This window comes from Crocuta crocuta, unplaced genomic scaffold (genome assembly GCF_008692635.1).
Source record: "Crocuta crocuta isolate KB4526 unplaced genomic scaffold, BGI_CrCroc_1.0 scaffold197, whole genome shotgun sequence".
Lineage (NCBI taxonomy): Eukaryota > Metazoa > Chordata > Mammalia > Carnivora > Hyaenidae > Crocuta > Crocuta crocuta.
The window spans coordinates 387,387-412,529 of record NW_027532002.1 but is presented as its reverse complement, the minus strand read 5'-3'; the positions used below and the strand labels follow the sequence as shown (position 1 = coordinate 412,529).

General features: G+C 36.4%; 2 protein-coding genes and 1 long non-coding RNA gene across 5 annotated transcripts in view; 1 reads left to right on the top strand and 2 right to left on the bottom strand.

Annotated features, from left to right (window-relative positions):
• LOC144240966 (uncharacterized) overlaps positions 1-3,866 on the bottom strand; it is a 93,915-nt gene extending 90,049 nt beyond the window's left edge. For all 3 annotated transcript variants that reach the window (XR_013337916.1, XR_013337915.1, XR_013337917.1), the window contains exon 1: positions 3,760-3,866. This is a non-coding gene — a long non-coding RNA (uncharacterized LOC144240966). The remainder of the gene's footprint in view (positions 1-3,759) is intronic.
• Positions 3,867-10,902: 7,036 nt separating this feature from the next.
• LOC144241002 (THAP domain-containing protein 5-like) lies at positions 10,903-14,828 on the bottom strand. The gene is made up of 2 exons (XM_077775448.1): positions 14,645-14,828; positions 10,903-11,240 (listed from the first exon to the last, which is right to left on the bottom strand). Exons 1-2 carry the CDS (start codon positions 14,722-14,724, stop codon positions 11,006-11,008), a joined length of 315 nt encoding a protein of 104 aa, XP_077631574.1. The 5' UTR covers positions 14,725-14,828; the 3' UTR covers positions 10,903-11,005.
• Positions 14,829-15,023: 195 nt separating this feature from the next.
• Positions 15,024-19,639, top strand: DNAJB9 (DnaJ heat shock protein family (Hsp40) member B9). The gene is made up of 3 exons (XM_077775435.1): positions 15,024-15,260; positions 16,933-17,159; positions 18,136-19,639. Exons 2-3 carry the CDS (start codon positions 16,943-16,945, stop codon positions 18,585-18,587), a joined length of 669 nt encoding a protein of 222 aa, XP_077631561.1. The 5' UTR covers positions 15,024-15,260; positions 16,933-16,942; the 3' UTR covers positions 18,588-19,639.
• The last annotated feature ends 5,504 nt before the right edge of the window (positions 19,640-25,143 follow it).

Sequence of the window (25,143 nt, the reverse complement as noted above, 5' to 3'; positions counted from 1 at the left end):
TGAGCTCCTATGCATCAGCATTTCTGTATCCCTCTTCCAAGTATTTTTGATAGCTATGCTAAATTGTTCTGGCCAATGATTATCCACTTATATGACATGAATTTTCCTTCATATTTTCATCCCAGTTATAGTTTTGACTGCTTGTCAAATAAAATTTTGTGAGATATTTCAGGTAAACATACATACAGAAAAACACAGTACACTGCAAATCAGAGGTTAATAACAAATCATGCCATCTTGAGCCAACACGTTATACTAGTCACCAATGAGGCCTCATTTTTTTTTAATGTTTTACTTATTTCTGAGAGAGAGAGCATGAGCAGGGTAGGGTCAGAGAGAGAGGGAGACACAGAATCTGAAACAGGCTCCAGGTTCTGAGCTAGCTGTCAGCACAGAGCCTGACACAGGGTTCAAACCCACAAACTATGAGATCATGACTGGAGCCAAAGTCGGAGGCTTAACCGAATAAGCCACACAGGCACCCCATCATTTTCCCAAATGTGAAGGGGGTTAAAGATGATACTTAACACAGGAGTCAATCAATAGCAGGAATAAAGAAAGGGTTAGATATTACAAATCCTACAGACATCAAAAAGATAAAGGGTATGAACACATGTATGTCAATACGTTTGACAACTTAAATGAAATGGACAAAATCTTTGAAAAACATCTTTCCAAAACAAACACAAAATCAAAAAGAAAATATGAATAGCCTCATTTCTATTTTAAAAATTGAGGGTATGGGGCGCCTGGGTGGCTTAGCCGGTTAAGCGTCCGACTTTCGCTTAGGTCANAATTGAATTTGTTCTCAAAAACCTCTTAAAAAACAAAAAAAAAACAAAAAACAAAAACAAAACAAAACAAATCAAAATAAAACCTTTAGGTCCAGGAGATTTTGCAACCAAATATTAAAGTGAGAAACCTGAGGTAATGGTGAGGAAATGCAGTAAAACAAGTTTAGGAGGAAGAGATAATCAAACTTGCTAGATATATGTCTTAGGAAAGAAAATTCCAAATTATATTTTGTTTCATTTTGCCTTATTCAGGAAAATGTAACNTGACCCTCCCCTGCTCACGCTGTCTCTCTCTCTCTCTCCTAGAAATAAAAAAAATAAAAAAAATAAATTGAGGGGTTGGTTGAGTGGCTCGCCGGTTAAGTGTCCGACTTCGGCTCAGGTCATGATTTCACGATTCGGGAGTTCAAGCCCTGTGTCAGGCTCTGTGCTGACAACTCAGAGCCTGGCCTGCTCTGGATTCTGTCTTCATCTCTCTCTGCCCCTCTCTCACTCATGCTTTGTGTCTCTCTCTCAAATAAATCAACATTTAAAAAAAATTGAATTTGTTCTCAAAAACCTCTTAAAAAACAAAAAAAAAAACAAAAAACAAAAACAAAACAAAACAAATCAAAATAAAACCTTTAGGTCCAGGAGATTTTGCAACCAAATATTAAAGTGAGAAACCTGAGGTAATGGTGAGGAAATGCAGTAAAACAAGTTTAGGAGGAAGAGATAATCAAACTTGCTAGATATATGTCTTAGGAAAGAAAATTCCAAATTATATTTTGTTTCATTTTGCCTTATTCAGGAAAATGTAACTTGCCATAGTTTATGTGGAATCTGTTATATTTGAAAAAAAAAAAAATAGACACACTTCTAACAATGACAAAACAGTTCAATTACTCTAGAAAATGAACTTACATAAGATTTAAGATCAGTAAATGAAGGAAACATTATTCAGGTCAAAATGAGCATTCAGAAAATCCATATTCTATTATAGTGTACTGAAAGTGACTTTTCACATCTAAATAGGTAAGTGTGGTTACCAGAACAATCATAAACAGTGATTATGTGTCACTTTAAGAGAGTTGGTAGCAAACATTCCATGGCAATAAGACAAAATGGCAGGTTCTCTATAAAGATCAAAGTATACTTAATATGCTCTCGGTTCAGTTGTGAAAATGACTGAATGAAATAAACACTTCTAGAAATAATATATATTTGAAGTTATAGAATATAGGTGAAGTTTAAACTTTATAAAATAAAATCTAAATCAAGAGATAAATTACTTAAGATGAAGATAATTGGTAAAGAATTAAAGGCTTGACTGAAAAATTTTCAATTTAGAATTCAGGTAAATCCAACATAAGAAAGATTTAGTAATCACCAATAAGTTATGTTTAGTACTACTGGATTTTTAGATTTGTGAGTTTTATTTATTTTTAAATCATTCTACATATCACAATTGAAAACAGAAATCTTGGAGTAAATATTTTGTGACTTTCTAGATGGGGCCTCAAATTGAAAAGAGTCATATCCATATTTTAACTATTTTAAATTTCTATTTGCAGTTAACAGGTAAATGAGATACACATTAGGGCAAAAGAGCCAGCACTGAATTAGAATAGGCTTTGAAACTGAGCAATTTAAAATTCTTATAAAGTTAGTGTTCTATAGCATTTAAAAGTAATTAGATATAAGCATAATGCTGTATACTTTATCTACTACACAATATTCAAATACAGCCACAAGAGACAGCATATTATTGTGTTTTTCCAAAACTAATTGAGGGCCTACTAGGTGCTAAAAGGGTTAAGAGTATGTCATCCCAAAACATACCACTTTGATATATGGACTGTTTTCAGTTGAAGACAACTGAGAAGAAGCAGACACACACACACAAAATAACCTTCTGGTTCTCTCCTATATATACTAGGAAGAGCAGAATAATTCTTAATCACTGGAGACAACTCTAGGCTTATCAGCATCACAGTAAGCTATGTAAAAAAAAACTTACTAAAACAACCCTTATCTTCCCTTAGTTTCCTCCATATATTTACCTAGCCATAGCTTGCCATTCCTAGGGACATAAACCCCTTAACTTTTGTCTTATCACTGCTCTGGTTTTTTTGTTTTATCTGAGAAAGAGAGAGAGAGAGAGAGAGAGAGAGAGAGAGAGAGAGAGAAATGAGTGCGGGAGAGTGGCAGAGGGAGAGAATCCTAAGCAGGCTCTGCAACAATGCAAGGCTCAATTCCATGACCCTAGGATTATGATCTGAGCCAAAATCAAGGGTCAGATGCTCAACCAACTGAGCCACCCAGGTGCCCCTCACTTCTCTTTGTTAAGATGCTATATAAGCCCCAAGTTCTGACCACCCCTTTGAGTTACCCATTGCTGAGTTACCCACAAGCATGTGCCATGCACGTGTTAATATGCTAATGAACTGTTTGTTGTTCTCTGGTTAATCAAACTTTTGTCAGTTTGTTTCATAGGCCCACAAACTCAAAGAAGGCAGAGAATTTTTTTCCTCCCCTATAGTGCCAAAGATGAGTAAGTATTGATCTTCACTTCTTTGTAACTTACAGTGTAATCAGAGACTGATACTTAAGGTGGTAATTACAACAAAGAATTATCTAGCTATAATGATAAAGAGTTTGTGAAGACAGAGAGAAAAACTATGTGTGTGTGTGTGTGTGTGTGTGTGTGTGTGTGTGACCACACTGGAAAGGGGACATTGAAAATTGTTCTTCAGTGATACAAAGGACCTACCACCCACGAAGTTCTTGTTTCAATTCTGCCCAGATTAACAAAAGAAAGAGACAGAAAGGGGAGATTTGTGGGAATACATGATCTAAGTTTGGAAGCAATTTCTCCTATGCCAAACGTTACTTGTTAAAACCAAGTGCTCCATTCTCTATTCTTAGTAGTGGTGTCTCCTCATCTCCTCAGTACTTTGCTGTTGCTAAAGAAGGAGCAGCTTACCTCAGTGTGACTTGGACTGGTTTTTGCAGTCTTTCTTATTAAAAGGCTTTGTTTATAGTATTTTTCTTCAGAAATGCATTTCTCTGATGATACCCAGTAATGTGCTTCTGCCTGACAAAGGAGACTTGATTATATCACTGAGGCAAGACAGATTTTTCAGCCTTCTTAGTCTCAGCTCTATGCCCCTCCTATATTCTACCCCATATTTTCCCTTCATATTTTCTCATTTCCCAAGTTAATAAAATTAAACTTGCATCTGGACTGTAAGTTGATATGCCAAAACAGGTTTCAGACCTCCAAAGCACCAAATTTTAACATAGCAAACAAATTCTCTCCTTAACATATTACTTAATGTTCCAAAGAGGAATAAATGAATGCTTTCTTATTTAATGACTGAGGATCGTCTGGAAAATCTGAATGAGGCCCTTTGCTCTCCTATCTCATTCTTCCAAAACTCCTTCTCATATTTTAATTCCCCATCATTGAACTGATTGACTTCTTTTTCATCCATGGTTTAGATATGTTCTAATCTCATGTCAGCAAATTCATTTTCACCTAGACTAAGCACATTAGCAAGTTCAATAAAATTAACCTCATTTCACATTTATGATATTCTAGTCTGTTGTGCATATTAAAACACTATGCATTTTTATTAATAGAAAACCTGAACCATGCACTGAGAAAAATAAAGATCAGGCTCGCTCTGAAATTGGCTCCTGTTCCATTGCTTCTTATTTTGAACTATATTTCAATAATCAAGAAACAAGTGTACTTACATAGTATTTTCCAAAAATCAAAACAGTACTTACATAATCTCTGAATTTATTTTTCTGATAGTCTATATACTAATTTGAACATTAAAGTCTGTTTTTCAGAAAATATGAAATAACATTGGTCTGAAACTCTTAAAAATTGTGTAGAATTTACCCAGCCCACTTTTGCATATGTGCCGATTTCCTTTCAATTCCAGTTCTATTCCACATAGCTAAATTGGTGGTTTTCTTATGTATTCAAATCTAGGTTTTCCCATGTTTTTGTTGCAGAGTGCTAAGAGGGAAAAAAGTATGTAAAGAGCTTTATGATTTATAGCACAATGTAAAATGTAAGGTATTATTGCATTGTCTAAATTTTTTGGAGTCATTTATCCCTTTCCTAATAGAAATATGGTTTCTTTTTCCAGAAAAATGTCTATATACATAAGGTATTGCATGAAATTTTAGGGGATCCACTGATCCTCCTGGAGACTTCCTAAAGTCCAGACTCCCATGTTAAACAACTTTAGTCTGGAAGAAATGGTACTTCACATTTACAAGGTCTGTTTATAGCCTGCCAATGAAAGATTTAAAGTTGCATTACATATGTCAAAGCTATGTTCTCAAGCTTTTTTGAGATTTATAGAACATCTGTGTGGATTGTAAGCTGCACGCCACTGGATGTTGTAATGTCTCCAAATATAGAAAATAATTTAAAAATAAAGTAGTATTATTTTAATTATAATTCAAGGTAGTAATTTAACAGAGCCTGCTTGAATAATGGGGCAATAATGCATCATGGAGTTGCAAATTGGTTAATTTATCTAGTGATTGTCTCAATGTGGAGACAGTTAGGCCCAACGAAATAGTTCTTGAAATATGGTTTAGTAGGTGCAAGTTGCTTACTTGACAAATATTTATGGAGCTCCTACTCTGGACAAGAAATTGTGCTACACAATGAACCATTTATTAAAAGCTTGTAAAAAAACTTACACTTTGAAGTATGAAAATTTATATTGGGAATATGAAAACAAGTAAAGAAGCAATAATGATACTGGAAGATAGGTATTAGGGTAGGGGCAAGTAAAGGTAGCTTAAGAGACTACAAAGGCCATCTGGAAAGGCGAATGAAGGGTTTTGAGATAAAATAATGAATAGGTCAGTCCTAAAGGATGAATAGAAATAAGCCCATTACCCTTAAATGTGCTTTAAAAGTCAGCATCCTATAAGCCTTGTTACAAAAAACTGCAGCCCTCCTCCATTTCTTACTCCTGTCCACAGTTTCCAACGACATATGCAGATTCTTTATGTATTTCCCTATTTAACTCAAAATAACATGCTTAATTTGCTATATTTACAGTTCTTGCATTTAGGCATTCTGTTTTGATATCCCACTATGGTTGATGAGGATTTTGCTTCAATTACACCATCCCACTCCTTGCTGCTGGCCCCAGGACAATCATATGCACGCGAGTGGATGTGCGCAGCACACATCCCCCTCCCCGTGCCACACCTTATCTTCCTAATATATCAGTGCTTATACTGTATTTATACTATGCAAATGCAATATTACTAAAATATAATGGCCTGACCATACTACACATATTGTATATTCTGATTTGTTTGTATAGTTTTTTCTGTATTTACTATTAATTCAACCCTAAATTCTACCCCAGATATATGAGATTCATCTGCAGGTGTTAACATGTCAGTTATTCTATCAATTTTCATATTCTTGAAGAACTTTGAGCCTTCTGACCTACTCTAATTTGGACTGGTGGCTCTGTAGGCCTGTGGTCAAGCTGTTAAGTTGGGACCTCCTTTAATTACCAACTTGAGATTCCCTCTCCTTCTTTACTTAATTTCCTTTTTCCTATTTCTAATCTCAGGATCAACTGAATAAAATAACATCGAGGGTATAATTTTGTAAGATAAGCCATTCTTCTGATTTTCTTTTACAGCTTTATTTCCCTAGGATGTATTTTCCAATGGCTGTCTTAGAAAGGGCAGAGAGGATGCAAGATTTTGAGACTTTGGATATAGAATTTGATCTTAGAAATCTTTTCCTCAGAATTTTCAAATCATTGATATCTTGTCTTGCTTCCAGTATAGCCATTCAGAAGTTTGAAGCTGTCCTATTCTTGACCTTTGTGGGTTTTTTGTTTTGTTTTTTTGGCTGTAAGTCTGTAAGATCCTCTTTTTGTGTCTAAAGTTTTGATTTTTAAAAATAATGTGTCTTGGCATGTCCCTAATATCACATTTTAAATTACTAGGGCTCTTTTTAATACTTTAAAAAAAATGTATTATTTTTGTTTTCAGGGATACAATATACATCTCTTTTTGGTAAGAATATTACGTACAGTTTGATCCTTTCCCCTAACTTTTCTTCTAGTTAAGTTTTTCTCTACATTGCTGTTTTGTGCTTATTTTAGTTGCTATCTTTAATACAATTGACTGTTGACTGTCAGTTAGCAGGACACTGATGAGAAACTCTTTACCCAGGGATGAGTTGTGTCCATAAGCTTTACTGTAGACCAATGATTCTCAACTTTTGCTTATAGGAGAATCACCTGGGAAAAATTTTAAACCATAGGTACTCAGGTTTTATACCTGACCAATTGAATCAGATTGAGTACTGAAATATTTTAAAACTTCTTCAGTGATTTTGATGCAGTATGGGTTAAGAATCACTGCTGAGGAGTGACTTAGCTGGACCCAGCTGGAACTCCCAATTGAAATCTTCTTGTTTTCTAATGAGTTCGTCAAATTCCCAAGAGAAAACTAAAGGGTAGAAGTTTGGTTGCCACAGTTCTGGGAACTGAATATATGATAGAGGCTAGTTTGGAGCTCACTATTCAGCTTATAAAGTCTCTTTTCAGTATGGTATAAGCATACCCGTTATCTTTTTTTAAGAATTTCTGTTCTGTTCTCTGGAGAATAAACTTCCAACTTTTGACATTTTAGGAAAGGGACACCTGCCAAGCTGTGAGTACTGCTTGTTAATATCAATTGTATTTAAAAAAACAAACAAACAATGTCTTGACACCCCTTCCTCCAATTTCAGAGATATCTGTTGACTCCAATTACTGTCTTCTGGATTCTGTGATAGAAATGGAGTTGCTTGTTGGCTTCTTCACTAATATGTCTGATGTTGCATTTTTTAGATCCTCTCCATGTGGCTTTGGCTTTTCCAGCATGCTATCAGGGTAATCACACATTTTATAGGGCATCTAGCATTCTAAGAGATACTGTTCCAAAGAGGAAGTAAAAGCTGCCAAGCCAAGTAGCGGCTAAGTTTGGAACTGGCTGCATCACTGTATTCTGTTGGTCAAAGCATTCACATAGCCCACCAGATTAAAAACAGGTAGAGAAATAAATTTCACCTCTTGATAAGAAAGTGGTAGGGTCACACTATAAAAACAGAATGAGATATATACTATAGCCATATTTGGACTTACTTCCTTTTTATTTATATAGGATAGAAAGCAGAAAATATTTTGGAGTGGGGATAGCTTACCACAAAAAAGTATCAATTCATAGATGGCATAGCAGATAACTAGTAAACTGTAGTGTCCACTGGAGACATGGAATATTTTAACGATTATGTAAAAATATGTCTTTCTCTAAACATTCTAAGGTATCAAGGACCCATTCTGTTAAGAAGGTTCTTGATTTTAAGTGACAAGAATCAAGTAGGCCAATTCAAAATGTTCATCCAAACATTTATTGAGCGAATATTACATTGTCAAAGATAAGTGATTAATGAAAACTCGGCTTTATAAAGCTTGCAATCTGGTCAAAGAAACAGCCATAGATACGATATAAAAAGTATAAGATAAATGCTCTTACATTTGTTAGAAAACAAAGCCGTGTAGGAGCAAAGAGAATACAATTTTGACTGGAGAAAAAAAAAATAAAAGGAGATGAAATTCAATCAAAGTTGCAAATTTTGACTGGCTGAATTTTGGGAATAAAATAGTAAGCATGAAGAAAGTCACCTCTATGACATGTTTGGCAAAAGCTAAATGAGTAGTGTGGCTAGAACACATGATAAAGCCAATCACAGAGGATCATATATAGTAACAAGTTCGGTTTTATTGTGTAGGTATTCAAGAGTAATTTCATATCTCTGAGCTGGGAAAGTTAAGTAGTAGGTGAATGCTATGGTTAAATCTATAGTTGAAGTAAAAAGCTGACAGAATCCACAACGATATGGAAGGGATCGAAAATATAAGCAAGATTAGCTAAGAGATTGCAGTAATAATCCAAATAAGAAACAAAATTCATCAGAATCCCCAAATATATTTAGAAGTTAATAGGTTGGAAACATCCTGAACTGAATATAGGCAGGCCAAGAAAATATCTTAAATACATATAATTTATTAAATTTAAAGAAATACAACCAGTTTAAATTATTCCTGAGTAAACTACAATTTCAAACAAATAGAAAAAAACTACAATATACATAGTTAAAAGCAGAGTTAAACATTATTTTATAATGACTTATCAAGATTACTTTCATCTATACTATTTTTACTAAAGTATTATAAAATGAAATATAATACTAAATAATAACATTAATTCTACCAATTATCTGCACACAACTTATGCAAAAACAAAGTTTTTTTCTCCCATGGTCTCCATAAGGACATTTCTAAATTAATTCTTTGTATTTAGCTGACACATATTTATATAATACCAAGTAATTTTATGAGCTTGAAAAAACTAAAATAGGGCCAAAAACAATCACCATCATTTTACAAAACAATTGGCATACTCTCTGCTGTGCAGTCAACTAATATTTATTGAGCACCTCCTATTTTCCAGGACCAAAAATATATTACCTCACAGAATTCTCAAAGTCCTCCTCAACAGTATTTTTTATTTAAAAAGATGAAAAAAAACCCTAGGAGTCAGACTGATCAGAACTTGCTCAATACCACCATCAGTAACATCTTATATGAACTGACAATTTTAGATCTTTTTTCCTCACATTTTTATTGTTCCCACTAAGTCTTTGCTTTCACATTTTTAAAAACTCATACAGATATAAGCAGTATTTTTATTTATATCACCATTTCTTTCCTACTTGCCTAAGAACATCACCACATATCTATAATTTCTTCCTTATGTATTTTAATAAAATATACATAAGTGGGCATGTATAATATTAAGTGCTACTCTATCATTCTGGAATTGTAAAATGACAAAAGGACACATTTTAAAAAGCTACACATTAAACAGATGAAAGGCATGATTTCTAAAATAAAGTAATTTTATATAGATTTTTAAAAATTAACCTCATTAAAACTTTTGGTTTATAAATTATAACCTTAAGATTAAGTGACTCTGTATTACGATGGTCAGCTACACATAAGGTACTGTAATACACTTTTTTTTTTTTTTTTTTAGTTTAAGGGAGTTACTTCTCCTATGAACTGGCTACAGGATGGCTATTTTAGTTCAACTGGAATAAAATTATAAAAGGAACACTTTCCTTTATTATTATGGATTACTATATAGTCAAAAAGTCACACACCACAGAATTTAATTTTGAGAATAATTCCATAGTTAATAACATCAAATACCAGCCAGTATTTTAGTATGACGTAAGTATGNATGATTTCTAAAATAAAGTAATTTTATATAGATTTTTAAAAATTAACCTCATTAAAACTTTTGGTTTATAAATTATAACCTTAAGATTAAGTGACTCTGTATTACGATGGTCAGCTACACATAGGTACTGTAATACACGTTTTGTTTTTTTTTTTTTTAGTTTAAGGGAGTTACTTCTCCTATGAACTGGCTAAAGGATGGCTATTTTAGTTCAACTGGAATAAAATTATAAAAGGAATACTTTCCTTTATTATTATGGATTACTATACAGTCAAAAAGTCACACACCACAGAATTTAATTTTGAGGATAATTCAATAGTTAATAACATCAAATACCAGCCAATATCTAGTATTACATAAGTATATATTACTTTATAGAAAAGTTGTTCTAGTAGAAGTACTTGAATAGTAAGGAAAGGAAACTATCAACAGACTAGATTTAGGAAGTGCCCTTATTTTACAGATTACAGACTGAGGCTCAATTGTAACTTGCCCAAATCGTATGCTAATGGTAGAACCAGAACTGAAACTGGAGTCTGATTTCTCTTCTGGATTCCTTTCACCATATCCGAGGTGCTCTCATTTTATGAATCATATTATCATATTATTTACTCACTCTATTTTAACTTTAACTTGGAAGAGTACCAAGTAGTGAAACTTTTTCTCTACAGCCCAACAAATCTCTAGTTTTTCTCAAAAATGAACATTATAAGAACAAGATGTAGTTCAGAACATTAGAACACTTAGCTTCATTAAGATGAGAACTTTNTTTTTTAAATTATCATACTTTTAGTAAAAGCATAAATTAGTCTTCCTTTTTCTCAAATTATCTGTTTCCCCAGCAGTTATCTTTCCCTCTCCCTCCCTTAACCTCATTACCAACCTACCCCCTCTCCCTTATGTTCTGTCTCCAATACCTGATTGTCTTCAGGCAAAGAAAATATTGTTGGAATTGCAGTTTGTTTCAAATATCGAATACCCCATCTGATGTCAAGAGAGTCAGGAGTAAAATGGTCATTACACAGGAACTGGTATTTACTGGGAACCCATGAATCTCGTTTCATATTCTTTAACCATTTTTCAAGTCTTTCTTTGTCATGTAGAGGAAACCTGAAATTAAAAAAGGAAAACTTTGCTATATTTTTACAATTTTGCCAAGTTCCAGGACCGAATACATAGGTAACCTATGTACTGAGTGCTGCAAAAGCAAGGCAACCATTTCTACCATATAAGAGCATCTTAGTGACAATAACTACATCACCTCTCTAGGAAAGATGAGTAAGCTGTAAGATGTGTAGCCAAAGCTTTTGAGAAGAATGGCTGGTAAAACAACTCAGAGTCTCTTCAAGTAAAATATGTGTATTCCAACAAAGAATAAAATCTAGTCATATTTTCTGTGGATTGTATTTTTATTTTGTTGTTTATTTTGCCTAGAACTAGGAAAGAGCTCTGCATAAACTACAAAGTCTTATTCAAATGTATTCTATATCTATACTAATAAGTCAAATGGTGTCTTCTCTATATTTCAAGAAGTATTAAACTTTAAGCCCTTATTGATATTAACATTTTTAAAAAGTTAGTTCAAATCAGTGATTTCGTTGACAACGAATACTAAATTCTATAAAATTACTAATATTCCATTCCCTTTACCAGAATCAACTTTAAATCTATCCTAGTCTAATATTTCTAAATTTATATGACTAATTAACTGAGAACCCTAAATTTCAAGTTGTGAAAGAAAACTGACCCAAAGAACTAAACATGTCATAAAGAACAGATTCGTATTTATAACATGAAATTGAAAACAAAAAGACAGAGAAAGGTAAGACAGTTCCTTATGTGTTGTTCCTGGGCTGACAATAACCCTCTATTTAGAGTTGGTGCTAACATACTCTACATGTGTGTTATAGGCAAAAATTAAGCTAATGACAGAATCTGAGAGAAAACTTTTTCCAACCAATCCAAATAGGTTTCAGTTAAACTGTACTAAACAAGAGTTAACAGTAATTTATATTTCAATAATTTTATGAGAAGTCTAATTTCCTATTTTTTAAAAATAATGATATAAGCTTTCTTATATAGATATCAATTATATGGGACGCCTGAATGGCTCAGTCGGTTAAGCATCCGACTCCAGCTCAGGTCACAATCTCACGATTTGCGGGTTCGAGCCCTGTGTCGGGCTCTGTGCTGACAGCTCAGAGCCTGGAGCCTGCTTCAGATTCTATGTCTCTCTCTCTCTCTCTCTCTCTCTCTCTGCCCCTCCCCTGCTCATGCTCTCTGTCTCTGTCTCAAAAAGAAATAAACATTAAAAAAGAAAATAGGTAAAAAAAAAAAAAAAGTCAATTTTACATTCCATCTCAATCTCAACCATTTAGTTTATGCTTTATAATAGCATGTCTGCCCCGCACCCCTGCAAAATTGATAACTTTATAAGATGCTAAGGAAACGGAGTCTGGATACTTTGTAGGAAATAATTTTTAACCCAGATATCCTTACATGGAATAATCAGATGATCAACCTTTGTAAGTTCTTACCATAACAATATTCATACATGGTTTGAGAAATTTTTAACCTTGCACATATCAGTAAATTAGGTTGTAAGTATATATAACCAGAAAGGCATTTCAAGGCAAAAATAATTTTCTTTTCAGAAGATCTAAATTCTGTTAGCCATAGGTAACTTTGTACTTCTTCTGCTTCATCTAAAAAGAGAATATGCCTTTTTCAATACTTTTAAGTGTCACTGTATGTATAAAGCAGGCTGTTTACAGATTATTTATATGGTATCTATACTAAGTTACCAAACTAAAAAAAAAAAAATCACTTTGTGTATTTTCTCATTGGTAACTGGACTGCAATGCTTTCTTTCTCATCAGATAAATCTCTAAGAAATCTGGAATAGGTTTCCTGAACAACTTAGTATATTTACAGTGTGGTTCAATTTGTTCAGTAATTTTTACTATCTTATTAATTACCCCAAAAAGGCATAATCACAGCATAAACTGAGCATTATATACATACATAAGCTGCATTATCAAATGAGTATACAGTAGAGCTTACTACAGTGTTAGCATTAACAAATTCAATTCTTTAGGTTTGGTGCTATTAGGAGACTAAAACTAATTCAACTTTTATTTTGCAGACTCCATATGGAAATTAAAAAAACATAAAAAATCCACTTTTGGTACATTCTATTTTGAGGAAAAAAATCTTTATAATTACCTCCTCGGGCATTACTATTTTTCCCTCCTTAAAAACAGTAACTATGGAAAGATGAAAAGAATTTGGAGTCTGGCATTATTCCCCTCAAATCCAAAACCAAATAAATCTGGGAAATATGAGGCTAAGCCAAGTTTAACATGATTTTTTGCTACAAACCTTCTCAGAGCCAGAGCTATTGATAACTAACCTCCCCCCTGCCCCCCAAATCACTCTGCATCTTGTGGGCTTCAGGTGGGAAACAATCCTGGAAATACTGCCATATGTAAGTTATTTTGGGTCACCAGTTTTTTCCCATTAGTTAAGATAATGGAAAGCAACTGTATCCACGAACAGAGAGTTTCTGGTTTAAAGTAAAAGAGGCTTCAAAAAAATAGCTGGTGAAAATCTCCAAGAGTAAAAGACGACCAGGTTAGAGCTAATTGAATTATTTTTACTAACAAGGAAACAGAATATTGTAAATATGTTGATTCTCACGAATATTAAGCACGTGCCGATTGTCAAATGCTGCTTTACCTACTTACAAAGTAAATTAAGAACTCGACGGGTGAGAGTTTAAGTAACTTTGCAGAAGGCCATTCAGCTACAGAGTAGTGGAGCCTGGTTGGGAACCTACGAAGTCTGGCTTTGGAGCCTAGACTCTGAGTTATTACTGCTTCCCCGCTCTTCTGAATGAAAAGGAGCAGCACTGCTGTGGTTTCACGGAAATACCTCCAGGCAGCAGTAATTCGGAACAACACTTACCCTGTTGTACAGGGTACAGATAGTGTAGAGAGTCCTGAGCAGGGCAGAATTGTAATTCGGGCTTTGTCACAGAACTCTCAAGGTAACCTACTTTCTGAAAGGCCTTAGTTTCGTCGGGAGAAGATGGACTCAAGAACACCTATGCAACCTAACTTACAGAAGGTGTAAGTTAACTGAATGCACCTTCCCACTCGGCGGGTGAGATTTGTGCCTTAAGTAGTGGTTAACGTACAATAAAAGAGATGAGGTGAGGTGGGGAAACGCTCGAAAATCCACAGAGCACCGCCCAAACTTTACTGTTTTAGGGGGCGATTTAACACTCCAAAAGGCCCCTATATGGCTCGCCACCAACCCAGTGTCCTAGTTTAGTTAGGGCATTTCTATGTAAACTCAACTCGAGCCTTCACATCCTCCTCCCGCGCAGTGAGAAGCCAAGTCCCGAAAGCCGAGGACAAATCGCCAGATAACCACAAACCCTGGCTACAACGGCCACAGGGCCGTGGCCCAAAGACAAGGCATCTGACGCTTCTGCTCAAGGGTCAACTTACGGATAAAAACTCAGCTTCCGGTCCTTACTGTTTCGTCCCCGACGGTTCTGACAGCAAATCGCTGCGCAATAGCGAGGCATCGCTCGGGTGCGGCCCAGGGGGCCCAGGCCGACGAGGGGCGCTGGTGGACCCTCCTTGCCAAGGTGGGGCTGCCAGCCCAGGCCGATCGAGGCCACCGCGCATGCGCCGGAATAGGCTGAGAGGAAAGACGCTGCAATCGTCGACTCACTTCCGCTTCCTCAGGCTTCAGCACGGCCCTCTCAGGAGGTTGGGGCCGGAAGTGACGCGAGGGCTGAGCGGCAACAACAGTTTTCCACGTGCGCGTAGGGCGCCAGAGTCAGGTGGGGAGGCGGGAGCCAATAAGGAAGCGTTTCGTGTAGGTCTTCTTCTGAGGTGGCGGCGCCAGCAGCGGCCGCCGGCCAGTGAGGAGCGGGCTGAGAGGGGTCGCGGCGCCCGCGGCAGGAGGAGCGCTAGGTCGGTGTGCCACCGGCAGTGGGGCGCCCGCCGGCTACGGGAGGCCGCGGAGACCAGCGCGAAGGGCCGGGCCGAGCAGCTGTGTGGAGCCAGTCGTCAGTCTCCCGGCGCCTGTGCTCTGTTGAGGAGCAGCATTCGGAGGGTGAGGATGAGGGAAGAGGCCGGGAGGTCGCGGGAGGGGTGTTTAGAGCGTCGCCCGGGCCTCGGCGGGTCGTTGTAGAATGACCTGGTCTCGGTGGCCGCTACGGCCGTCGCAGGCGCTTCAGGCTGCCTGGTGTTGTTGAGGGAGTGGGGAAAAGGAGATGACCGAACCACGGAATAGGGCGTTTTGTGTTTGGGGCTGGCCGCTGGCTTTTTCGGGAGTCGGACAGCTCCTCCCAGGGCTGGCCTCCGGGCCGCGGACAGCCGCGAGGGCGGCGCCTGGACGGACGGGACGCGTCTGGGTCGTCTCGGGGTGGAGGCTGGACAGTGCAGCCCAGTCGGCCACCGATTGGGGAGTAAGGCCCGGGCTGCTGTCCGGCGGGTCCCTCTTGGGAAGGAGAACTCAGTATAATACAAAAGTCGGCCTCCTAAAGAAGTGTCAGATACTCAACTTGAACTGTGGAGTAACCGTCATTAAACCGGTAATGTCCCTCCCTGTCACTTTGAGACCCACCCTTAGACTAGGGAAGCACCTGCAGTCTCTGTGGCGTCCACAGTACTCGGTCTGTTTGCATTCTCTAAACGAGGGGGTCGTACTTGATCCTCGGTGCCCGTGACTATGAGTAACTCTCTGGAAAGGAGGAATCCATCTGCTAATTGCGCTCAGAAAAGGCCACAGGAGAGAAAGGCAGGCAGTTACCACGAACCGTAGTGTCTTTCGTCAGCCTCGTAATGTCATCATAGGTTATTCCGAACTCCTGTAGCACACAGTTCAAAAAACAGGATCACGTTCGTTTTGAATCCCAAGTCATTAAGTCTATAGTATCCAGAATTTTAAGTTGAATTCTAACGTAAAACTTCTTTAAGGTTAGAGAGAGATTTTAATAATCACTGAGAAGTTTGAAAATAACTAACTTATCCAAAGTACAGACTATGAAAATTCACTTTTCTGGCAGCCTTAGCAGAAATCTTAAATTCTATTAATTACAGGTTTTTAACAAATCCCATTTATCCAATTTTCTGTTAAGTATTTGGGAGGTTACAATTTTAAAAAATCATCACATGCTATTGTGTTGTCCAAACTGCTATGATGAGATTCTCTGTTTGCAATCCTTGGCTCACCTTGCTGAAATGAAAGCTTAAGTTGGTGTATTCTTAGGGAGGGAAGATTACCAATTCAGACATACTGGGCTGTTTACCTTGGTAATGTACTTTTTTCTTCTGAAGTTAAATACTTTTATTTTTAATCCTCTTAGAATATGAATTCTTGAAAGGAAAATTGACACCTTTTTAAAAATTATTTGGATTTTCCACCCTTTTTGCAATGCTTGCAAATGATGAATCTTCAGTATTAACTGGTAAAAATCAGTTATTGAGTATTTTTGTGTCTACTTGGTGTATGACCAGAGTGTTAGTGGAAAGGTAAAGTGAAGGAAGTTTTTTTTCTTCCTCAATTTGGTTGAATTATATTTACTTTCAAGAAGATTACAACCAATGTAGGGGTAATAAAGCCTGTAAAAATGAAATAACATGGAAACAAGTACAAGATACTACATGCTTAACATTTTAATACTAAAGGTGTAGGCCTTTTATCCTAAAAGTTCACTGGGTTTCTTTTAAAAGAAAAAAATCTTAAGAATCGCTCCATGGATAAATCTTTTTTTCTTTTGCAGAGTATTAGAAATGGCTACTCCCCAGTCAGTTTTCATCTTTGCAATCTGCATTTTAATGATAACAGAATTAATTTTGGCCTCCAAAAGTTACTATGATATCTTAGGTGTGCCAAAATCTGCATCAGAGCGCCAAATCAAGAAAGCTTTTCACAAGTTGGCCATGAAGTACCATCCTGACAAAAATAAGAGTCCTGATGCTGAAGCAAAATTCAGAGAGATAGCAGAAGGTAAGTAAATGACCGTCTCTGAGGTCTCACAGATATTAACTAGTATAGGAGAATGATAGCTAAGAAATATATGTATTTGGATATACTGTGCAGGTCGGTGGCAGAGAGGGATCTACATTTAAATAAAGGGAGATTCTTGAGACTGTTTTCTTTTGACAAATATTTTGATTCCTGGATGGATGGATAAATGGTAGTGTATATTTCTGTTGGCATATAGATCTTAAAATATTGAAAATGTATTACTTTATTCTTTTATTGTTTATGAAATAGCTTATTGTTTACATGCTAAGAGGAATTTTAGGTACCCAAAACTTATAAGCTAACTTATGAAACATGGTTTTTTACTAAGTATGGAGATTAAACATAAAAGCATTAAGTATAAAAAATTTGAATAGATTTTGAAATGTGGAGTTTTTCTTCATCTGTATTTAAAAGCCATATTTGTCTTTAAAGAAAAAATATGAAACAAGACTAGCCCTAAAACAAATTGCACCTCCTAAGCATACAATAATTAATGGTGGATGGAGGTAATTGAGTAGAGAGTTGGAGTTAAATATTTACTTCAACTAGTAAGGAAGTGAAAAATCTTAATTCTTCTTAATTGGTCATATCGAGTCATTAAATTATTTGATACAAGGCTAGTTTTACCCAAATTATATGAAAAATAACTAATTGTTACCTACATGCTTATTTGTAAGTAACGGTAGCATTCATTTAACAAATATTTATTGGATATTTATTGGGGGCAGGCATTATGCTAACAGCTGATACTGTGTAGTGAACCAGACAAAGGCCCTGCCTACTGTAACTTTCATTTTACCGTTTTCCCTATGTTTGTAATGGTTCCTATGTTTGGCTTTATTGGTGGTGTGAAATCGTTCCCTAAAATAGGGAATCGAATTCACTTATTTGAAGAGGTTGGGATATATGTAAATTTGATTACCTTTGGTTTCTAAAGTATTTTTATTTCCTTCAGCATATGAAACACTCTCAGATGCTAACAGGCGAAAAGAGTATGATACGCTTGGACACAGTGCTTTTACTAATGGAAAAGGACAAAGAGGTAACGGAAGTCCTTTTGAGCAATCATTTAACTTTAATTTTGATGACTTATTTAAAGACTTTGGGTTTTTTGGTCAAAACCAAAACACTCGGTCCAAGAAGCATTTTGAAAATCACTTCCAGACACGCCAGGATGGTTCCAGTAGACAAAGACATCATTTCCAGGAGTTTTCTTTTGGAGGTGGACTGTTTGATGACATGTTTGAAGATATGGAGAAAATGTTTTCTTTTAGTGGTTTTGACACCAACAATCGGCACACAGTACAGACTGAAAATAGATTCCACGGATCTAGCAAGCACTGCAGGACTGTCACTCAGCGAAGAGGAAATATGGTTACTACATACACTGACTGTTCAGGACAGTAGTTCACTGTTTTTCTGTTCTCACTAAATCCAACTAGTTGACTCTCCTTCAATATCTTTGATGCAAAGCAATTTTCTGTGAACTATTTGGACAAGTGCATGATTTCAGTTAACTTGATATAGATATTAAATGTATTTAAATGTGTTTTTTTGACAAATTCAGTAACATTCAGTTAGCAGAAAAATAGATAATAATTAATTTTCCTGATTAGGAAACATTCTTGAAAAAAAACAAAGATATTATAGTTCTACCTGGTCTTTTTTTCTCTACCTGCCCTTGGGCTTACTTGCGTGGCCAGTTTTATTACCAAGAAAAGATTGAGATCTCCTGATACATTTAAAAGTTAAACTTTAAAACTTAATGTAGATTTAAATTGTGTGGACTTGACTGGTTTTTGCAGTGGAATCTTTGCTAATTTAAAATTGCATGCTCTGTAGCATCTCAGACTTGGGTTGCTAAATGTACATGAAACTGTAATTGAGTCATTCAGCAAAGGATAGTAGTATCTTTCCCCTGAAAGCTTCAGAAAGTTATGGTTTAATATGCACCACAGAAGCATACCTTTGTGTAGTAAAATTGGAGTAAGGGAAATAATCGTATTGCTTATAGCCATTTAGGCTGAAAGACAGTTGAAAAATTTTGAGATATTGCCAAGACATTGTTACACGTTTGGTCCCTGGCTAATGATTTTGTATTGTTGAAATCATAGCTAATTCATATCTTTTCACATTTCTTTCTTAGTCATTGGCGCTCTAGGTCTTCTATGGATTTATGTATTTTTTTGTGTGTGGTTCCTCTTCTTTGCACTCATCTTTATCTAGAGATTGACTAATACCTCATTCTGTTTGTAAAAACAGCCAGTAATTTCTGTGCAACGTTATGTGCAATATTTTTAAATCCTAAGAAATGTGTGCTTTTGTTTTCATTTGACTTCTTTAGTTCTGCACTTTTTGCATTCTACTCCATATGAGTATTAATCCTATGGATACATTAAAACTAGTAAATGTCTCATACAGCGTTGTGTGTGAGTGAGAGAAATATAATATTTACAAGATGGTGTTCTAAGTTGTCATTTTATTGTTAAAAGTTTATTCTGTAGTTCCGGAGCTATGGGGGATAACATAAACAATGGGGCTGCTTATGCTGACCATAGACCATATTCCAGAAGTTATTTTTGACTAACCTGAAAACCCTGATATGGCCTTGTTTAGTTGCCATTTGGTAATTTCTCCTAGTTCTTATCATCCTCCTTCCCTCACAAGTTTTTGTAGTTTAAAGATTTTGTTAGTTATGATTTTGATGTATTTGCTTGCTAGGGGCAAGTATTCTTTCCTCTTCAGGTTGGATTAGGGAAAAAGAGACTTTACATAAAGCTATATTTGTTAATAATCATCTTTAATTTGAAAACTGTGAAGAAAATGAAATTACTAAGTTTATGAATCTTAATTATTTCCTGGAAGATATACCTACTACTTTTTTTTTAATGTTTATTTACTTAGCTTTTGAGAGAGAGTGGGAAAGAGGCAGAGAAGGAGGGGGAAAGAACCCAGCATGGGGCTCCATGGGACTCAGTCTCATGAACCTCAGGAATCATGAGATCATGACCTGAGCTGAAATCCAGAATTGCTTAATTGACCAAGTTACACAAGTGGCCCCCGCCTGCTACTTTTGCTTGATAAGAAAATGGCCATATCTTGAATTTTGGTCTGTGAATTATCTGTAGCCTATCAAACAGAACAAATGAGGCAAAACAAAACAAAACAACTCAAACAGGATTAACTTTACATTGTTAGCACCTGTCCCCTTTTTCTTCAGGGCCTCATTATCCCTTATTTTTACCATTCTGAACATTTATTTGAATGTCTTTTTTTTAACCTCCCTTTTGACTTTTTGCATTAGTTTTTGCAAGGGAAAAATGGACCTTGAATCATACACACTTCTAACCTATCGAAAAGATACTTAGGTAATATACAGGTGTATATGTATATGTGTGTATAGTTTGATATATAAGCAACTAGAAGGTAGACTAGTAATCAACATAAAACTTTTCTCAATAACTTATGGTTTTTCTTCTGGTCTATACAGGTAAAAAATGAAAATTTTTATACTTAAGAAATGACCAATACAATAGCTTAATCTGTACTCCCTATATAAATCAACACATGAAATCTGTCAGTCCTTTTTTTCTAACGTGACTTTTAGTCTTTTTCTTGAATGAATTTTTGTAATTCTTCAAATTTTCTGAATTGACTCTGTCTTGAAATGGATGCTATAGGGCATATAGTAGGCATGCGATTTTTTTTGGTGCTCCAGAATTGGCATAATTAACTCCTGATCTGATGGTTGATTTTAGGCAGTTGTTTGTGCCATGAGTTTCAGTTTCAATTCTGAGATTAGTTTTATGAGAATTCAGGTTGCCCAAGGACAATTAAAATTTTGTACATCCCTAGGGTAGTTATTTTAATTTTCTGAAGTGGAAATTTATTTAGCAATTAAAAGAACACACTAGGGGAAGAAGAAGATGTTGGTACCACCAGTAGGTCTCCAAACTTTTTATGTTCATGTTAATGCTGGTACCTTCAATTCCAGATGACAGGTTGAATATAATCAACCATGATTATTTTCCTTTCTTTTGGTCTCAATGACAGAAAATATAAGAATGAAATCATAAAAGTTCTGGAAAATAGGAGGAGGTTTGAGACATTCCAGGAGGGGATAAAGCAGAAGTAATTGGATTGAGAGAAAAAAAGAATCACCATCCAGGTATCTTGGAGAAATTTTAAGGCTCAGATTTGGGTGGGGGTGGGGGGAGCCAAAGGAACTGGCCAGTGTTCAATCATGCTAATTAATTGAAGAACTGCATTGGGAACCCTACCCTTCTTTCCTCCAGCTAAACTGTTAGTGACTGAGATAGCTTTTTTATAGTTTTTTTTAATGTTTATTTATTTTGAGAGAAACACAAAGCATGAGCATGGGAGGGCAGAGAGAGAGGGAGACACAGAATCTGAAGCAGGCTCCAGGCTCTGAGCTGTCAGCACAGAGCCTGATACAGGGCTCGAACCTGTGATCGAGATCATGACCTGAACTGAAGTCGGAGGCTCAAACGACTGAGCCAGCCAGGGACCCCTGAGATAGCTTTTTCTTAGGGTAAAGCCTAAAAGAATAAATCTTCAAGGAAACAGATTATCCTATTTGTAAGGAAGACTCCAGAGTGAGGGTACTGGGGTTCTATAAAAAGTAGAGTAGAGGTAAAGTATATTTTCACTTGGGGATGGGGAAGATGACTAATGGCAGCATTCCATTCCCAAAGTAAAGCCTCCTTACTTGGGCACGTGTAGAAAACAACAGCTTCTGTAAGCTGTCCACCTACTCACCTGCAGGTGCCTGCTGGTTGAAATGCCCTGACAATTTATACAGAACCATAGCTTCTGTTCAAAATGGATGCCTAATTGCTGAGGAAACTTGCTTTTCACAGCTATCTGGAATTTGATGTTGTCTTTCATAAACACAGATGTCCAAGGAATATCAGACATTGGACAAGGAAAGCCCAACAGCAAGGAGGAACAACCCCAACATCCACTGCTGACAAATATAATTCAGGAAATAATTATGATACTAAGAGATAATTTAAAATTTTAGTATTACTAGAATTTTGATAAAATATTGCATCAATGAATCAGGCATAGGTCCTTGTTTTACTTAACCTGCTTCTCCAAGATTTCTTTCCATGTGATGATGGTGTCAGACAGGATAGATGGAACAATATGAATTTACATCAACTACAACCAAAGTCACTGGAAGATAACTGTAGATGTGTAGTACATATGTTCTCTATCATGCAGGACTTACTTGGACCCTTCTGCAAAATTCAGATCCTTTCTCTTCTCTCAACTTTGCTACTCAAACTCCTCCCCAGCTTTTCTGCAGACCTTGCTCTATAGGGAACTACCAAGTGAAGAGCAGAATTTGCCACCTCAAAATAAGCCTTTTAGGTATAAAAATTATTTTAGGCTGATTGCTTTTCAAAACAAAAACAAAAACAAAACTATTGACATGGGAGAAGCTCTGAAAAACAAGAAAGAAGACTTTTGGCTTTTTGTAAAAGACATTTATTTATATTTGAAAGGAAAATCTCCATTTGTAAGGGTGTCTCCCCTTGTACTAGGAAGAGAAAGATAACTAAATCTCTAGAAACTGATGAATGGAGAGGGCATGGACTTAAACCTGTATGATAACCTTACTCTACTGTGCTTTACCTGAAAATCTTCCATAGCTGGCTCCCCCAACCCCAACACCTTTTGTCTTTCTCTGGAGATGGTGTTTTTTAAAGAGATAGATTGGGGCATTTTGGAGAGTTTCACAGTTTTCCTGTGCCTAGCATGTATGCAGGAGGTATACATGGTATAAAACATCTGTTTGTTTTTCTTCTGTTAATCTGTTTTTCTATTACAAGATGAGGGGTGGAGAAAGAGGTATCTCAGTCAAGAACCTAGAGAGGAAGGGGGAAAATTATTTTTACTCCTCCATGGTAGATAATTTGTTGTACAGTCCTGTTTATTGTTATTCATTATAATAATAGGGTGCCAATGCTTACATTCTAGTGGAAGGAGACATGCAATAACCACAAGAAATAAGTAAATTACTATGTTAGGTGATAAACTACAGAAAAAATTTAGCACAGAGGAGGGATATGGCATATTGGGAGGGCAGGCAGGTCAATCAGTTTTCAGGATGGTCAGTGCAGGCCTCACTAAGAAGGTCAATCTGCATAGGTTTGAGTTATTTGCATGAAAGATAGAAGCATGTGTGACAAGTTCTAGAAACAGCAAAGAAGTCAGTGTAGCTAGAGACCAGTAAACAAGAGAGAGAAGTTGGACATGAGTTCATAAATGTAGTGAGGATTTGGAGCATATTATATAGGGTTTCAGCTTTTATAAAGAAGTTAGCCTTCCAATGTGATGTGATAGTTGAGTGATGAACAAGTAAGTGACTTTATCTTCCATATATGTAAGATCATTCTAGCACCTGTGTTGATAATGGACTGTGGAGGAATAGGGACCTGAGTTAGGTTATTTTAGTATTCCTGAATGAGAAGTTGGTGCAGCTCATGCAGTGTGCCAGGATGATAGCAGTAGAGGTGGTGGAAAGAGGTTGGATTCCACATATAATCTGCAAGTAAAGCCAGTAAGATTTGCCTATGGTTTGGATATAGGCATGAAAGAGGAGAAGAGGATGATTCCAAGCTTTGTGTTTACAGAGAACCAGAAAGATAGTTGCTATTAAATAAGAGCAGGAGGGCTAAAGGAGAAAGACATTTGAGAGGGAAGATCAGAAGTTCAATCTGGGCATATCAACTTTGAGAAAATATCTATGCCTGGAATTTGGGGAGAGAGCTGAACTTGAAATGTATATTTTGGAATTGCCAAAATATAATTTAACTGTCAAAATATAAATTAAAAATATTTTAAACCTTGAGATTAATGAAATCACCCAGGGAGTATTTATTCATATAAAAAGAAGCAATCTAAGAACTGAGCCCTCAGGGTACTTTAGAAGTGCAAGGAGAAAATGAGGAACGTACAAAGGTACATGAGAAGAAACAGCTAGTGCATTAAGAGTTTTGTGTCTTGGGAGAAAGTGGGGGGAAAAAAGTCTATCAAGAAGCAGAAACTGATCAACTTTGGTAAATGCTGCCACTAGGTGCAATAAAATAATCCCTGAGAACTGACCATTGTGGGGTTTTTTGTTTGTTTGTTTTTTTAGCATATGGAGGTCAGAAATGACTTTGACAAGACCAGTTCCAATCAGGTGGTGGGGGAGCCCTACCTGTTTGGAGCAGGTTTAAGAGAGAACTGCAGCCAAACTAAGTGCTTTTAAAGAAATTATTTGGAAAATAATTTATAGTGAATACATTTCTGGACAGAAGTTTTAACTTGAATATTTTAATTACGTTTCAGTTATGACTCCAACTGTGTAGCAAATAGCTTGTTCAGAATAGTGTTCTACAGGATGTTAATAATTATGTTGCAAAAAAAATCATGTGTAAATAATTTTGTGAAATTTAGATTAAGATTCAAACATTAAACATGTTTATAGGTAGCACAATATTATGAATTATAAGAAAGATGTGTTTGGTCATTTAGATGATCATAATATATTTCCTCACATATCTTTGGTTTTTGTCCCCAGTTCTTAGCTCACGGTCACAAACCCATTGGAATTCTTGTAGTGAGAGTGATAACTGTGTCTCTTGTTTTGTTAGTGAAGTGACTTTGGGACAATACCCAAGAAGGGGGCTGGTTGCCAGGAGAGTCAACCCTGTGTATGCGGGGTTGGGATATTCAGTCCCGCTCCCAGTCCTCCAGATAGGGCACAGGGCCTGGAGGTGGAATCCGTAGCCAATGGCAATGATTGAATCAATTGTGCCTAAGTAATGAAGTCTCCATAAAAACCCAAAAAGAGAAGGTTCAGAGGCCTTCCTTCCCAATTAGGGAACACTTGGAGATTTGGGGAGAGAGGTGCGTCTGGAGATGGCATGGAATGTCCCTCCCCTGTCCC